Below are 12,714 nucleotides of genomic sequence, written 5' to 3'. Positions count from 1 at the left end.
CTAGACAAGCTGGATTGATATTATTTGGTTCTCTGCTGCAGCGTACACTCGACTTCATCTTCTGTCCAAACCGGCAGAATGAAAATTGATCTGAATGGATTATACAGTGAGATGGAGATAAGAAGAAAAAAAAAGGAAAAAAAAGATGTGAGACGGAGATGTTGCCACCAGCTACGGGTTATCCAGCCTGCTCTTATAAAAAGAGGTCAAATTTACATGTTTACATGGAAAATATTAAAGTGGATAATCATGTTGAATTAAGACACTGATTAAGAAGAAAAAAACAAGTTCACCCCTGTTTTCCCTTGTCCTGATTAATTTGCCTATTTGCTTCAACAAAGGTGTGATGTAAAAGCTTTATCCTTGCAACTCGCTCTCAGACTGCAAACACATGCCACATTTAAATACTGGAATGCTGTTATTTCTGGAAACATGTATACCTATTCTGCACCAGGGTCAGTTTTTCTACATGACCTTTTTAAAATCCTCTTTAAATGCACATATTTAAAAACAAATGAAATGGGTCTTTAAATAGCAAAATAAATGGAAAGGTCAGACAGAAATGTAGGTGTGATAACTGTGAAATGCTTTCAGCAGCAACAGGTTTACTAATGGCACTGCCTTAAAGGATCCAAGGATCACTATTATTATCAAACAGTTTATAAACCTCGAGAAAAAAAAAAAAAAAAAAAAGAGCTGGTGAGAAACTCTGGCTGGCCACGTCCCAATCAGTGATGTCACAGCAGCTTTTTTTTTTTCCTCCATCAGCTGTCACAAGCAATACCCCTGATGTGACATCACTGACTGGGGTATGTTTGTGATTGTTTTCTAATTTGGTTTCAAACAGCAGCCTCTTGTTTGGTGGCACAAAGCAATTTCCCCTTAAGCTGTAAAGCAATTTTGCAAATTTCCCTGGGAATCTAACTTGGCGGTACACCATGTAAAATGCAGTGCAGTGTCTGGTTGCAGCAGCAAATCTTGTCAGTGATAGTCTTGTTTGTTTGCGGTGATTAAACTAATAAAGTTATGCTACAAGTTGCACCTTTCATCAAGATGAAATTAGATTAGAAGGATTCATGTGTGTGTGCTTTTTTTTAGTGGCTCTAATGACAATCCTACCTGGTACGGCGGTGTTGGCAGAGGGTCCGCTGGCGGGAGAGATGGGTCCGGAGCCAGAGCGGGACTGCTGGGACTGAGTGGAGCCTGCGGGCGAGCCAACGGGGGAGGGAGAGGGGCCGCTGCGCTGGCTGGGGAGGTGCGGGGAGGCGTGTGGGGAGAAGGGGGACTGTCCCTGGTTACTGGCGCCTCCCTGCTCCCCCTGGCTACTGCTGCTGCTGCTGCTGGAGGAGCCGCCGGCGCTGGCGGCTGAGCCCAGACCGACCTCCGTCCCTGTAGGGAGGTCATCAATTGAGCCGGACAGATCCTGCAACAGAAGAAAGAGACTTATAGTGAGTATTTATAAAGCTCACCCAAGCATTTTATGAGAGGTGACATGCAGCAGGTGGCAAATTTAAACTCAAGCAAGCACAAAATTTCCCCGGTTCCGTATTATGTCATAATAAAATAGTAGCATTGCAACTATTTCAGCATGGTTGAATATGATTATGTGGTTAAAAGACCAGATTGAATTATCTACAAAAGAAATAAGAAAAACATCAAACAGATTTCTGTAGTTTTCATAAGGCACTACAGGTTAAAAGTTTACATGTGCATGAGCAGTGTGTGACTTTTCTGTGACCTGCTGAGGTAGTGACAGCGGTTAATATGGCAGAGAAGCAAAAACACTGCCCGCAGAAGGAGCCGCCACCGTACACTGTGGTGCAGTGGTAAAAATGAATTGTAATGGGCTTTCATTCAGACCAAGGGTAAGTTCATATTACCGTTTTCATTCCCTGTGGTGAGGATTGTGTATTTGTGTGCATGTGTATTTGTGTGCGTGTGTGTGTGTGTGTGTGTGTGTGTGTGTGTGTGTGTGTGTGTGTGTGTGTGTGTGTGTGTGTGTGAGAGAGAGAGAGTGAGTGTGTGAATGTGTGTATGTGTGTATGTGTGTGCTTAGTGGGTACTCCCCCTCCTGAATTGATTCCAGGGATTCCCCACCAATACTGCTGACAAAATACTCACAGCACAAGGAAAAAATGGGGAGTGAGAAGAGAAAGAGAGATGAAAGGGACACAGTGGTAGAAGTAAGGAGAATGCAATGTGATGGCTGCCCTCCCCTTAAACTACACACCACATATATCTGGAGACACAGACACACACACACACACACACACACACACTCTAAGACTAGCGGCTGTGCCCCAGCTGTAGCTGAATATGGAGGAAGTCACCTGTAAGTGACCCTGGTTTCCTGGCTGGTGCCCACTTGGGGAGGAAGGGGAAGAGTTGCAGGTACGTGCCAGCTGATCCTACCTGCTACACCAGGCCTGCTGACCCCCCATTTCTGTCCCACCTGAGCCCTGTGCAACCAGCACTGCTACAACACATGTGTCAATTCATCTGTCACTTAGACTTTATATTTATGTCTTAAAATTAAAACTTACCCAGCAACACTTACATGCTTATTGTAATGTGACTGTACCTCCGTCACAGTTACACAGAATAATGCACTCATCACAAGTGTGCATTGATCTGATCCGAAGGTCGGTGTAATGTAATGTAACTGCACAAGTGTCAGACTGGACAACTAAAGTGAAAACAGCCTCATGGCACATTAAGGAGCCACCATACCACTAGAAAATACATATTTTTCAAACTGCAGTGAAGCCTGCAGATTCAAAAACACAAGAGTCCAATTTAAATAGCCGAACACTGTCAGAAGGATCCAAACTATATATTAAAATCAGCGCTATAAATATCTGCCAATCCCTGCAGCGCACCGGCTGTCAAAAAGCCATTTGTTTTGGATTTATGCAGCTCTGTCAAATAGTCATTTCTATGTAAACAGCAGGAAAACACTGTACTTTTTCTCATTATCCTAGCACCATGTTATTTCATATAAAAAAGTGAGACAGGCGTCCCCCCATCGTCTTTCCATCCATGGAGGGCTTAGCTCCTGGAACAGACAACCAAGTCAGTGTGGCAGTCTGTCTGTGGCTGCTTGTTTTGGTTAATGCGATCTCGGCGCTGACACACAAAGCCTTTGTTTTCCATCATGCCGCTGTGAGTGCCCACCCGCTCTGCCAGCCTGCCAGTCTGTCACCTGGCATTATCTACCCTCGCACGACTGAGCACATGGGGCACCCGCTCTCCCTTCTCTCTCTCTCTCTCTCTCTTTCACCCGTGGTACCACTCCCTGTCTCAGCCAATCAAATCACCCAGCATCCTGTGCGCGCTGATGTAACCTGCTGCCTCCACCAATAGGGCTCAATGATATTTACGACTTACCGGCGGGCCCGCGGTGCGTGCCATTTGACATGGAGGGGGTTACCAGGCGAGCCACCGTAACCATAGCGATGGCTTTCCCCCCCAAAAAAAACACAGAGAGCTAGCCGGATGTACTGCTAGGTTGTTAACCCACAGGCTAATTGTGTGAATGGATGGGAATAATTGCATTTCACCTAATTGGGTGCTGTTGCCAGCTTTTCCAGTGGCAGTTTAGGGGTGGGAAAATGCGTACCAGTAATTCGTTTAGAGGCTGTTAGGCTCATTTGGATTATACACACACTTGAGCACAGCTGTGTGGCCTAAGACCAAAAAAGTAGCAGCAGTATGCAACATGAAAAGGTGGGAAAGCTTATCACTAGTCGGCTGTAAACATGTCAATAGTAAATACCCAATAAAGCCGTGGTTTTAACTTATGGTTGCAGAAACACTACCGTAAAAAACGTCATTTCACAATATAATGCATTTATCAACACACACACACACTAACGCCATGCCTACACTTAATCCTCGTCAAGGGCCATGAAGCATTTTGTTACCTGGCTAACAGTGTGTTGCATAGTCATGTGTAAAGAATCGAAGCCAGCCATCCATCCATGCAGCCAGCCAGCTAACCAGCCACGCAGGCATGCGGTCGGGGGATCCAAACGCCCAACAATCTGGGGCCCCAATCCAAAGTGGCCCAAATCCAATTTGTTTGGCTCGGGGCTGCAAATTGCTCTGTGCATTGAGTCTCCAAATAGCTGTCAACCACTCCCGCTTGGCGTCCTGTATCGCTTAATTCGCTCCTGGAGCATGTAATTGTCATAATAAGAAAAATATTGAGGTGATAATAACCAGTTACTTTGAGATGCCCCCTGTCTGCCTCAAGACACACACACACACATGCCGTAGCATGTACGCACATAATGGGGCGAGACTGCCATCTACACATTTCACACAACATTGGAGAGGCAGTCGCTCGTGACCCTTCACCTCGCTGGTGTTGGCGCCTTCCTGCACTCTCTCGTTTAGTGTGAGTGTGTGTGTGTATACACGACAGGCTGCAGGACTGTCACAGCGAGACATGCTTGAGCACTGATGCGGCCGAGGGGACAGATGAGGCCACATACACACACAAATACACACACTCCCCAGCCCATCTCTCACTCACACACACCGACCCTCTCTCTCTCTCTCTCTCTCTCTCTCTCTCTCTCTCTCTCTTACACACACACCAGCAGGGTATGAGGCATCAGTGTGAAGCAGGGAGCTGTCACATCCAGCAGACTGTGGGCCTTTTTCCCCTGACCATGGTGCTGATGTTGTCTCCTCTCACTGCACACTGGGAATTAATCAAAGTTGCTATGGTAGAAGGCACCGAGCGTGTGTGAGTTCGAGAGAGAGAGAGTGTGTGTGTGTGTGTGTGTGCGAAAGTAGTTCTCTGTCTAGACAGGGAGGAGCTAATAGCTGCAGCTTCCTGTGGACCACAGGAAAGGAGAGCGACAAGAAAAAACTAGCTAGTTTCTCTCTCTCCCTCTCTCTCACACATACAGAGTCTCACATCGAATATCTATTTTTCTGTCTCTCTGTCCGTCTCTCTGTCCCTGTCAGAGGGATAGTATGGCTGAGGGCTCTGCACCAGATGGCTAGCCAGCTAACTAGAGCCTGAAATACAAACTCAAACAGCCACTGAGCACTGTGAGCGGTAACACTGAGAAACAACCTCCCTCACGGCTGCAGACTGCACACGACCAAAACATGGACTTTCCAATGCAAATACTATAACTCAATACCCATTATCCTTCAAGAAATGTGATTGGAATGTAAATTGGTAACTCGAACATTTAAGTACAGTTACAATAAATATTTGTACCTTATTGTAAAACAATGTCTGATTTAATACAATCATCATTAAGTCTATGTTTGTCTGGTGTAACTCTACAGGTGTCTTAGTGTTTTGGTATTTATTATTTTCTCTCTGATATTTTCGCTGCCCCTGAATACAGCGCAGGTAAATTGAATTTAGTTTATGTTTCTCACATCATCAGAATGACATTTCAGAAATTCAACAGCAACATTTCTCAAAACGCTGTTCCTATTACTACCATGATGAAATACAGTGAAACACTATTCACTTCCATTGTCCTGGGGAGGGCAGCACAAATCTGTTTCTTTTAAATATATGTAATTTGGATGAAATAAACCTTTAAAGAACAGAAAAAAGCAGGTTACTGATTTATATATGATATTTATATCTCTATCAACATGATATATGTTGGCTGACATAGCCTATGTTGATGGGTGAGTCCATCCTGCTCAGTATGTGCTTCATTACTTTAAAACTGACAACAGAGGAATTACCTGAGAGTTCAATGGCTGCTCTGCTCTCAGTGATGGTAAAGGAGCTGTGTAGGTTCCTGTGGTCTCAACATTTACACAGTGCATGTGCTACATAAATATATAATTTCAAATGGATTTACAGTCTTCAGTGTGTTATGAAGATAGAATCGCCCTTTTCCATGGCTGTCTTAAAACAACAGCAGCACAACTATGGGTGCATTGATGGTGTTACAGTACTGGTTGCTCTAATGACCATTCTGCTCATAAAGCCTGTGTGACCAAATCAAGTGGTTATTTTGAAAAGTTTGTGTTATGATCAGTCCACTGCAGCTCAGCCAGGAGACACTGCTGGGGAAGAAAGAAGTCATTTTGCAATAAAAAGCCTGTTACTGTGGAAGATACCCACTTGACGTGACTAAAAGTCAGACTGGCGAAGCCTCATTTCAGCTCTGACTGAACTTTGGAATTCATATTGGGACATAATGAGGACTGTGGATTTTATTCTTCATCTCTTCGACTGGAATTGCATTATGAAGATATCACTTCATGGTCACTATACAGAAGCGGAACGATCTTATAATGTAAGTACTGTAGAAGCGGATCAGAACATATGTGAACCTGTTCTTTAATACTATTTTTCTATTCATATTTGTGTAAACTACTATTGTTTTTACTGTTGCGTGCACACAAGACCTGTGTTTTTATGGGTCAAGAGGAAAATCCATTATAATGTTTCTCAGCCAACTGCTCTCCACCTCACAGTGGTACAGTATGTATATATAGAAATAACACCTCAGTGAGCTCAGAGGCCAGTTTTATTCTCTGTTTCTCTTCTCTGGGTAAATATGATGATGCAAACTGTAATTAACTCCAATAGCCATCGTTTGGAGGCCTGAGGGACAGGTCGGCTCATGGCAGCACTGCGCTCATTTATCGGCTCCGGCCGCTGTGCTTTCTATCTTTATGGCGCACTGGAGACTGAGCAGAAATGCTATTACACAAAGATGTGTTTTTTTATCCTCTCCCCAAACCGTCGATTGAGGCAAAATCCAAATGAAATGCCATGCAAATGAATCCAAATGGACTGCTGACTGTGTATGTGTGTATGTGTGAAAGAGGGTTTTAATGTGATGCCCCATGTAGAGCACCAACTGTAATACCCTTCACTAAGTGCTATTAAGTACAGAAAGAAGAAGAGAAGAGAGAGACTTAGTGGAGGGAGATTTAACACAACACCCACACCATCATTTCTTTCTTTGATGTCAATCAGCTGGAATGTCTACTAAGGCCGGAATGATGATGATAATTGGTGGTGATGATGAGAATTGATAAAAATTATGACAATTTGAGCACTACACTATGAAATGCTGGTCAAAATGTACTTGCTCACCCACAGTACGTTACACCCTCATAACTGTTTCAATACTTCTGTTTGCTGTGTGTGCGAGCGTGCCTGGATGGGGTATGTGTTTGCTCGATAATATGTGTGCGCTTGCTGGGATGTGTGTATGTATGAGAGTATGTGTGCGGAGATAAGAGTTCTTGAGCAGAGTCTCTGCCACCTCCTGGGGGTCCCTCAGTGAAATCTTCAGTGAGGAGGGGAGGCACAAGCTACCAAGACTCCGAAATGCAGGCAGAAGCGCTCTCAGCAAACCGAGGGGAGATGTTTGGCATGCCTCAGGCTTGCCAGAACCCATGTGGGCTTTAGGCTAGCACCCAGTAGGCACTCAAATATGTTAGCATGCCAACCCATGGACCTCTGTGTTGTGCCATGTGCTTGGAAGCCGAAAGCTCCCGTCTCAAGTGCCTAAAGTTTCAAGCCGTCTCTCATTAACTCTGCCCAAGACTGCCACAGGTGGCATACTATCTTCTTGTCCCAGCAATAACTCAGAGATGAAACATATAGCCCCTTCCCACCATATGGTACCATCCTAATTTGACTCAACGTGCCTTTTTTTTGCTTTTCCCTTGGGCTAAGATTATAAATAGTCAGAAATAGTATAATAGCTTTTTGAGGCGACACCAAAAGATGACGCAAAACACAGACTCCTGATTGGTTAGAGTAAATCGACATTACTGTCTCATCATTTTGTGCGACGGGACTTTCTGAACAAATCCTCTGTTTTCAAATGGCTAAGAAACCATTCACTGCTCAACTGTTAGGCTACATCTCTGTTTGTTATTGTGCCGCGCTCTTACAGTAGAATGGCAGCCCACAAAACCCCAACCCACTGCTGAGAAAGGAGGAGCAGACATTGTTGCGTTTGGTATTCCGTTGATATCTAACATTTTTCATGTTGAAGTCATGTCATGTTGAAGGGGACTTAATGATAGCTTTGTGCATCATTGCTATAGTAACGATGCTGCATTACGGGGGCACTATTAGTGCTTGGTACCAAAAGCAAATAGAGTTGAGTTGAGTCAAGTCAGTACCATGCTATGGAAACACCCAGCAGCATAACACAATTATTATGGATGCTATTGTGTGTCAGGGCACATTAGGTTACAATGGATAACTACCAATTTGGGTTTTTAAGTATACACGAACTGAACTAAGTTGTGTAATATGTCAACAATATGTTGTACAGCATGTCTTTTAAACATAAGTGATCTTAGTTCCTTATCTGTCTGTAAGAACTCTGTCTCGATGCAGTAAGTCATACAGATAGGGAAACGGAGCACATTTATAAACTCTCCTCCTTTGAAGGCATATATTTCGTTGCGCTTACTGCGCTTGAACACACACAAAGAAAAGTAGTTGCTTAAAGAATAAAAAAATGTGAGTTTGAAACACACGTTCAAACACTGACTTATTCTTCCACCTCTGCACACCTGGCCAATCTGTGCAGTTATATTAAGCACACTGAGGCCTTTACAGTAATCAGACCCGACCTGCTGGTGGTGCTACTTTCATGATGCGTCTGCTGTCTTTTGTTTCTACTTCTACCAACCTTGAAATACTGAGCGTGAACAGTGACTGTAGATAACTCACAGAGAAATATCATCACATGTAGACAGTGTTAGTGTGGGAACAACACCGCATTAGCGAGCAAAATGCTAGTTTGAACAGGCAGCAGTTCATGATTAGAAACACTCGTTCGCTCGTAATATCTGGTAGATTGTGCATTGTTGAAGACAAGTCTTTTTGCTCCTTCTCCCTGTTATTATTATCTGGAACAAAAGCAGCCTAAGAACAAACTGTTCAGGGCTTTCCAAAGTTGTGTGGAAGAGAATTGCAGCAGTGCTGAAAAGAAATTGTGCTTTTCTTTTCAATTCTGCTTGTGCACACTTCACAAAGCCCAGACAATCTCTTGATAACACCATGGCATCTGGATAAGAGGAAAAGAAAGCTCCTTCTCCTTTTTACCAACAGAACAAAAAAAAAGAAAGAAAGACTTGGTCCAGGAGTCAGGTGGGAGGGTCACACAGGCGTGTGGACACCTTACTCAGGATTCTAGTAGATTCACTAAATCTGGTGATAATGCTAACAGTAACTCCACCACATTAGCAATTATTGCTTGTTGTAAGATAGTGGGCTCACTGAGTGATAACTGCCCTGGCTCTTAAGCCTCTCATAATGTGGAGATATGGGGCGGGCCGTTTTGAAAGGGACATTTGAGGCCCTATTACCCCTAAGCTGTTAAAGACGCCCAAATCTGGTGCTGCTTGTCTTCAAACCAGAGGGATTAGTGTTGAGTTTCACTCCGATTCCCCCTGATAATATGCCAAGCTGTGGCAGCTAGGAGTATTTAGCCAGTGGACCCTATTCACTTAACACCCCCTCACTGTTTTCTGCACCGACAACAACGATAGTGAAGTGTCTCAAACAACCAACACCATCCTTTTAGTGGTTTAATAAACACGGACATTGGACATTTGTGTGCCTAGGTACTGAAGTCAAAGATGCCACAAACTCCATCTCCACCCGCCCACCATTCCGACCTTTCACATGGCGAGTTAGGTCATTGGTATTCTGCCTAGAAGTGTGAATTTAAATTTGCTTTCATTTAAAATGGCAGCTTTACAGAGGCAGGGGAGACAGGCCGAGCCCACTTATTGTCTGAGCTGTTGAAACTTTTTTTTTTCATTAGCCCACAAAGGTTCTTCACACTTTAGTTTTTAATGCACGAGCCGACCACTCACCGCCTCCCCTTACGCCAACACACACACACGCACGCACACACACACACACACACTCTCTCACCCTATTTGTTCTGCACGTATTGGTTCTGCTAATGTTTTTATTTATGGCATTCCAGCATGACATCCTGCCATCCACCCACCCCCTCCTCACCCCTCTACTCACCCAAGAGAGAACTAAAAAACGACGCATGACTTAGAGTGTGTATGCGGTGTGAGCCTGAGTGTGTGTGTGAGAGAGCAAGAGAGGGAGAGAGAGAGAGAGAGAGAGAGACGGAAGGAGAGAGGCAAAATAAAGAAATAAATAAAGGGCCCAAATTCCTCATTTCTAATTCAGCTGCTCGTTCAGCTTAACCTCTCTCTCCTCAGCAATTAAAGCGCACGCCACATCCTTCACGCTGCGTACAGCCGAGGCTAAATAATGCAGGGGGCATCCAGCACCCGCATCCTTTATCATCCCAAATGACAGCCATTTGCATATCTCCCCAGTCAATTAGAGCGCGGCGGAATAATCAGCCCATAATTGGGGGAGAACGTTGGTAATCACCCGCCCTGGCACACCGACAGGGCCATTGGAGGAGTGAGGGGGGGAGAGGTTGTGTGTGGGGTTGGATGTATGTTTGTGTGTGAGTGTGTGTGTGTGTGTGTGTGTCAGGGAGACAGTCCACTCAACTGCAGCCTCTTCACTTCAAACTAACACGTCCAAACAAACCGGTCTAACTTCTGTCTGATTTCCTCTAATGCTCTCCGTCTACCCCCTCCTCACTAATTTACAAGTACCGGCTTTGCCTCCAACACAGTATTTCTATGGAATATCTTTCATCAAAATGGGTCAGTAAAGGACTTTTAATAGCATAAAAAGTGATACATGAATGACGGGTTTCATTCTGCGATGCCATTCATTCTCAAATGTTATCAAATGTTAATTGCTCGCCATTTAAAAAACATGAATAATTACATCCTCTTCAGTGTGGCTGCTTTGTAAGCGAGATTGAAGGGTTCAAGACCACTAAGGTCAATAATTAATTTGATTTTCACTCCAGCAGACCTGTCTGTAGATTTACCAAACTATGTGATTTTTTTTGTGGTAAATATAAGTATTACTTTTTTATATACAACGCTTCAATTTTCCTCCAAAATCAATCAGCGAGCACGACTGTGGAGCAACATGTTGATGCTCCTGCCTGCGCTTCCTCCATGAGACCTGCTAAATTCATGCTCCACACTCGTACCTCAGCTCGATTCCTTTTATAGAGCAACAAAGCCCAGCGCTGAGAACAGTCAAGAACAACGTGAGAGGGACGGTGCTGAGACAACCAGGGGGAAAATCCCCAGCTTGTCCCCTTCAGATGCAGACAATCAAAGTCGTTTCATGGGAAGTTTTCTGGGCGGCTTTGAAGTGCAGTGCTGGATAGCCTCTGTATTTCCCACTGAAAGGGGAATGACCATTTTTGTGAAACAACATTTCCTTTAATGCACTGTAACCTCCCATTCCTCAGACGCTTTGGTGCTCTCCTCTGAACATGACAAAATAAAAGGATGGAGAAAGAAAGAGAGAAAGAGGGGTTGACAGTAATGGGTGCGGTGAAGGTGTGTGTGTGTGTGTGTGTAAAGGAACATCAGAGAAACCCAGGCAAGGTTAGTTCCCATTGCAGCTCCATCCTTTTGTGTTTCCCCAGCTGCTTTCTTTTCCCTCTTGCCTTTGTATTTACTCTACCCAATCCAGTTCAATGTTAGCCAAGGCTGCCTCTGTTGTGTTGCAGGCCCACCGTCGCTTTGGAGAGATGAAACATGTGCCATTCACTTCTCCTTGATAGAGGAAATACAAGAAACAGAGAAAGGAAGTTTGAGCTTGGAAAGAAGGTTGGGGCAGGAGGGAGGTGAGAGGGGGGGCAAGGACAGCGCAGAGGATGATAGCGATGATTTGTTTCGATTTAACATCCACATAGGACTTCAGTCTATTGCAGGCGAAGGGGCAAAGCAGTCTAACCCTGAGACAAAACAGAGTTTAAACACAAACACAAAAGCCTCTTTTGAAGAGAAAAGACTACAGAAAACAGAAAAGAAAGTGGCAGCATCCTTAAACAGCTCTCTCTGTCCGCAGAGGGAGGAAACATTGATTTCCTTTTTACTCCTTTTTTAAGGGAGTGTCTTTCTCTGTTTAATCCCTCAGTCCTCTACTCTCAGGGGATCTCTGGCATTTCCTGCCAGCCAGCCAGCCCCGTGCTGCACAGACTTATGCATCACTGTCAAAATGACTCTGATCAAACGGAGGGAGAGGGGAAGGGAGGGGAGGCAAGTGGGGAAATGTGTGTGTGTGTACGCGTGTGCTGGGGGGGTGGGGTGGTGTTTGGTTGGTGCGATGCAAAACTCTTTCCCCATTGGACGTGCTGCCTGTCAGTGCGTCTGCCCCGGTAATCCATCAACCCCTGCTGCTGATCAATAAAGTGGATTGGTGGAATTCTGAGAGATATCTGCTTGTGATCTGTGTACGATTTACGCCGGACTCTGGATCCGTCCGTCAAATTCAGGATGCAGAACATCAGGAGAACCTGATCACCTCCTCCGGCTGCCTTTGACTTGCTGCTCTTCACTTGGGACTTGAAATCCTGTCACGTTAAATTTGCACTGAAGCACATTTTGTGTGGAGATGTGATTTAGAAATTATCTCCCACATCCAGGCTTTGTTTTATGGAGTGTTTGTGGAAATGATTACGCAATGTGCTGTATTGACTATTTTTACATCTTAATAAAATGTAATCATCTTATAAAACTAATATGCAGTGGATCCTAATGTTAAATAATGAGTTAAATGCCCAAATATATACTCTATGGACAACTGCCACGGTAATGTCACTGATCACAGGA

General features: G+C 44.4%; 1 protein-coding gene across 1 annotated transcript in view; it reads right to left on the bottom strand.

Annotated features, from left to right (window-relative positions):
* LOC311006001 (AT-rich interactive domain-containing protein 1B-like) overlaps nucleotides 1–12,714 on the bottom strand; it is a gene marked incomplete at its 5' end in the record, with an annotated part of 167,819 nt that overhangs the window by 50,659 nt on the left and 104,446 nt on the right. The window contains one exon of the mRNA XM_083998603.1: nucleotides 1,120–1,423. Coding sequence (XP_083854729.1) covers nucleotides 1,120–1,423 — 304 coding nt within the window. The remainder of the gene's footprint in view (nucleotides 1–1,119; nucleotides 1,424–12,714) is intronic.

The sequence above is a fragment of the Trachurus trachurus genome (genome assembly GCF_905171665.1).
Source record: "Trachurus trachurus genome assembly, chromosome: 22".
Classification (NCBI taxonomy): domain Eukaryota; kingdom Metazoa; phylum Chordata; class Actinopteri; order Carangiformes; family Carangidae; genus Trachurus; species Trachurus trachurus.
The sequence above is the reverse complement of the archived record's forward strand: the minus strand, read 5'-3'. Positions and strand labels throughout refer to the sequence as shown.